The sequence below is a fragment of the Sphaeroforma arctica genome, assembly GCF_001186125.1.
Source record: "Sphaeroforma arctica JP610 unplaced genomic scaffold supercont1.1861, whole genome shotgun sequence".
Classification (NCBI taxonomy): Eukaryota; class Ichthyosporea; order Ichthyophonida; genus Sphaeroforma; species Sphaeroforma arctica.
In genome coordinates this window covers 2,792-7,469 of record NW_014038697.1, presented here as the reverse complement: position 1 = coordinate 7,469, position 4,678 = coordinate 2,792, and the positions used below count along the sequence as shown (strand labels likewise).

Sequence of the window (4,678 nt, the reverse complement as noted above, 5' to 3'; positions counted from 1 at the left end):
CTATTTATTTTCTCTCTGTTGCCTCTCTCGTCCTTAAGGCATTGAACGGTTTCATGGGATGAATGGTTGTTGTTTGTATCCCTGTTGTGCAGACTGTTCATTTACTCTCTGTTGCCTCTTTTTCCTTAAGGCATTGAACGGTTTCATGGGATGAATGGGTGTTGTTTGTATCCCTGTTGTGCAGACTGTTTTGGTCCTCTCTGTTGCCTCTCTCTTCCTTCTCTCTACATTTGCAAGCGCCCCAATGTGCCTCTATCCGCGCATCTCATCGCCCGGAAGGGTTTCCTCCTGAACCCTAAACCCTACACCCTTGTCCGCATCACAACCTCTCAGAGCGACCAACACATGGACGCCATCCACCCACGCGCTCGAGCAGCCTCCTTCTCACAAAGTGGGACGGACACGCCGAGCCACAGAGCACCATTGCACTGTACGACCGAGGTGGAGAAGATGGAGAGAAACATACGCACCCGCCGGTACAGCCTACGGTCACTGCTGTCCAAGATATCACGCACGGGCATGCGTTACGACATCGCCAAAAAGTGTTCGTCGTGTGGGGACGATAGGGACGAGCCCTCCGCACACCACGTGGCCCAGCAGTTGGCCTTCTGCGCCACGTGGGCACTGGACAATTCCTGTGAGTGCGCGTGCTGCGTTTGGGGTTCTTGGTTGGTATTGGTTTGGTGAGAGTTTGGTATTGTTTGGTTGGGTCTTGTTTTTGATCGTGTTTTTGGTCTTGTTTTGGTATCGTTTTGATACTGGTTTGGTCTTGGTGTGATATATGGTTAAGTTCTGCATTTGGGATGCGTGGTTGGCGTTGATGTGATGTGCGGTCGGGTGCAATAGTCTCTGCCGGAGACTATCATGGTGTAGTGTCTGTGTGTAGTTTAGATGCCTGTAGAAACAAAATGCGCTAGCCAAGCGAATGAGCGGGTGTTGTTTGTTGCCTCGTGTGTATGTGTGTGTGTGATTATTGGTTCTTGTTTGTGTCATATGTCTTGAGGCCTTTGTCCGTGTGTGTTGTTTGTTGCCTCGTGTGTGTGTGTATACCTGAACGTATATGACTCATACGTCAAGTTTGGGTGAATATATTCATACCGCTGTTTCTATAGACGTGAACGTATATGACCCATACGTCAAGTTTGGGTGAATGTCTTCATACCCCTGAACTCATAGACATGAACGTATATGACTCGTACGTCAAGTTTGGGTGAATGTTTTTATACCCCAGTCTCAATAGACGTGAACGTATATGTCCTATACGTCAAGTTTGATACTCCTGTCTCTATAGACGTGAACGTATATGACTCGTGTGTCAAGTTTGGGTGAATGCTTTCATAATCTTGTCTCTATTGATTTGAACATGTATGACTCATATTCAAGTTTGAGTGAATGTTTTCATACTCTGTTGACTCATATGTCAAGTTTGGGTGAACGTTTCCATACTCCTGTCTCTATATACCTGTGCACATACGCGTACGTACACACATATTTTCGCCCACCACACCCATAGCTCAGTGTACCCTCTCTCACCCCAACAAACAAAAACACACACACACACACACACAGTTTTTGCGCTGGATGATCTTCTGCTCTCTCGCCCGTTATTGCTGGGCAAGCCGTATATGTTGGACCACAGTGAGTGTGGGAGACATGTCAAGATATCAGCCGATGGCCTGGAGGTGCGCAATGACACGCACGAGTTCGAGAGTATCCGCGGGGGCATGGGCGTGAGCCAGGGATGCTACTACTATGAGACCCAGGTGTGTGTACCGGGGGATGCTCCTGTTGGTTACCCGGTGGTGACCGCGCTTATTAGATGCGTGGTAATGTGTTTAGATTGCTTTTGCAATTGTTTTATTAGATGGTTGGTTGTGCTTGTGGTTTGTTTCTGCGGTTCGTCTCCTATTGTTCTGTATTAATGTTCGGGTACTATGTAGTGATGTGGTGTTTTGCGTTGAAACATCAAGTCTTCGATGAAATGCGGTCTAGCTCCCTACTGGAAAATGCGAGTCATTGCGGTGTTGTCGAATGTTCATGTATGTTATATACATGCAATATACATGCTATATCCATGTTATATACATGCTATATACATGTTATATACATGCTATTTCATAGTTATGATTGTGGCCTTTTGGGCCCCTTCCCTACACCGAGATTCTGTCTACGCCTGAGCCTACTGTTGTGGCTCCCCCATCGCCTTTCTGCCGAGAGATCCTATGTCTCGTCCTAGTTTTGTTTGTAATTTGAGTTTATTTCATAACCTTTTATTTTTATTGTGTGTTCGCTGCGTTGTGTGGATTCCACAATTCAAAGCAATTGTTCGTACCAAAAAAGCGACGTCGTCAAATGTGTATGTATGCACAAGTCATTTTAAGGCTTTCGTTCCTTCATTACGCTTCGTGTGTGTGTCCCGTGTTGTCGTATTTCGTGACCCGCGCAATCTGAACCCTGCCAACAACACCGTACCCCATTGAACCAACCGCCTACCCACACCCCGCAACCCCTCCTCACAGGTACTGGGCCCGTTCTGCTTTCAAATCGGTTGGACTACCGGCAGTGTGACCTACTACCAAGGCGGCGATGGCGTGGGTGATGATGTGGGATCCGTCGGCTACGACCCTGTACGACAACTGCTGTGGTCCAACAGAGGCACGGACGATAAAACAGTCCCAGCCCAGGCCAGTCGACCCATGCAGAGCGGTGACGTGCTCGGTTTCTACATCGAGCTGTTTGAAAGGGCCAAGTACGGACGGTACACCTTTGCACTCAATGGCGAAGTGGTGGTGAGCCTTCACAGTCGCTTCCCGGTGAGTCCAGAGACGAGGTACTATCCTGCGGCGAGTTTTAATTATCAGCACCTGAGGTTTAACTTTGGCCAGCGGCCGTTCAAGTTCGAGCCCCCGCCGCACTACGAACCACTGGACGCGTGTGTGCACCAGGGAGACTACAACTTCGGGCTGGCTGTAAGTTATGTTGTATATTGAATGCTAAATTGAGTATTATACATATATGGGGATGATTTTTATATTATATATCTTATACTATATTATATGTTGTATGCTAGTGGGGCTGTAAATTGTATATTATATATCATATATTATGTTATGTTATATTCTACCGGGCCTGGGTGATATACTATTTGTTATATATTAATAGGTTGAGTTATATACTATATACTATTTTATATTTTATATACTAATGGGGCTGTGGCTCTCCATGAACTTCGTATCAGGATGACTTGGTGTGGTTCGACTACAAGCGTAGGCTAGTAATTTTGTGTGTCTCCACATGTGTAGTCCAGCGATAGAGTACTGCGCCTGCATTCACATCCGTACTTACTTTGTACAACATGTGCCCTGCGACAGCTGTACACGTTCTTTTCAAATATATAGCGCGCTCGGCCACGTATATCACACGCTTCGCTTGCTTTCCCCAGCTACATGCTCACCCCCATGCATCTGCCCATCCAACAGAGGATACCATCGGCCTACACGCGCCACCATGAACACATTGAAATTCTCAAGGGCAGGGCTTCTGGGCGCACCCCCACGCCGCTTGAAGGCATCAACGAGTGCCAGATATGCTTTGAAAAAGAGGCCGATGTCACCATCATGCCGTGCACGCACGACAGTATGTGTATGTCCTGTCTATTGCGATGCACCCATTGCCCCATGTGTCGGGTGCCGATCGAGGACAGGTTGACGAGTGAACGGCTACACAAGTACCAGGAAGCAGCGTGACGGGTCACCCACCTGCGCCTGTGAGCTAGAGTGACTGGCCCGGAGACAACCCAACTACGAATCCTATGCAAACGCACGCGTTGTTTGTCTGCGTGTATCACACTTAATCGCTGGTAAGCGACTTGGTGTATTTTAGAGCCGAATTTGTCTGATAACAGACATAGTGTTTGGATTTTCCCCCATCCCCACCCTCACCCTCACGTCCTCCCCTCCCATACCATCCGCTCCCATATGGAGACGTGCGTGCGTTTATATAGGCACGTATCCCTTTATAGTTTCAGATCAAACCATCGATATTGTGAGCTTCAGATCGGAAGCTTGCGGTGGTTTAGGCGTAAATAGTCGTATTCATGACACCACCCGATGCGAACTCCGTTCGTGCGCGTAGATTCTGGAGTATACAATATGGGCACCGATTGATTATACATACTTTTCAGCAGAATATACGAGGCAAGCCTACTACTTCAAAAATCAATACCGTGGAATTGCAAGAATCGACTGGCCTCAGTCGGATATATAATTAAAATTTTATCTCAGAACTATTACATTATATAATACAAGCAAATAGAATCGGGAAACTCAGTAGTATATTACATCTCGATCTATACATCAGCAGCATGTTGCTCTCTAATCGCTATTAACTTATGAATTTATATATATACATGTATACCTATATGTATATATGTATATGTACATATATATGTATATGTATATGTACATATATATGTATATGTACATATATATGTATACGTATATATATCTATATATATTAAATATATATGTATATATATTATAATATATATATATATATATATGTATAGGTTATTATAATATATATATGTGTGTATATGTATATATATATACATATATTTGTGTGTGTGTGTGTGTATAGAGGGTACAATGATATGTCGAATGCTGTTCATGAGATTATA

The 4,678-nt window shown here is 45.3% G+C and overlaps 1 protein-coding gene across 1 annotated transcript in view; it reads left to right on the top strand.

Annotated features, from left to right (window-relative positions):
• The window catches only part of SARC_11761 (hypothetical protein), a gene marked incomplete at its 5' end in the record, with an annotated part of 6,285 nt that extends 2,000 nt beyond the window's left edge, over positions 1-4,285 (top strand). Inside the window, 4 exons of the mRNA XM_014294147.1 lie at positions 334-637; positions 1,570-1,763; positions 2,520-2,969; positions 3,480-4,285. Coding sequence (XP_014149622.1) covers positions 334-637; positions 1,570-1,763; positions 2,520-2,969; positions 3,480-3,746 — 1,215 coding nt within the window. The remainder of the gene's footprint in view (positions 1-333; positions 638-1,569; positions 1,764-2,519; positions 2,970-3,479) is intronic.
• Between the last annotated feature and the right edge of the window lie 393 nt (positions 4,286-4,678).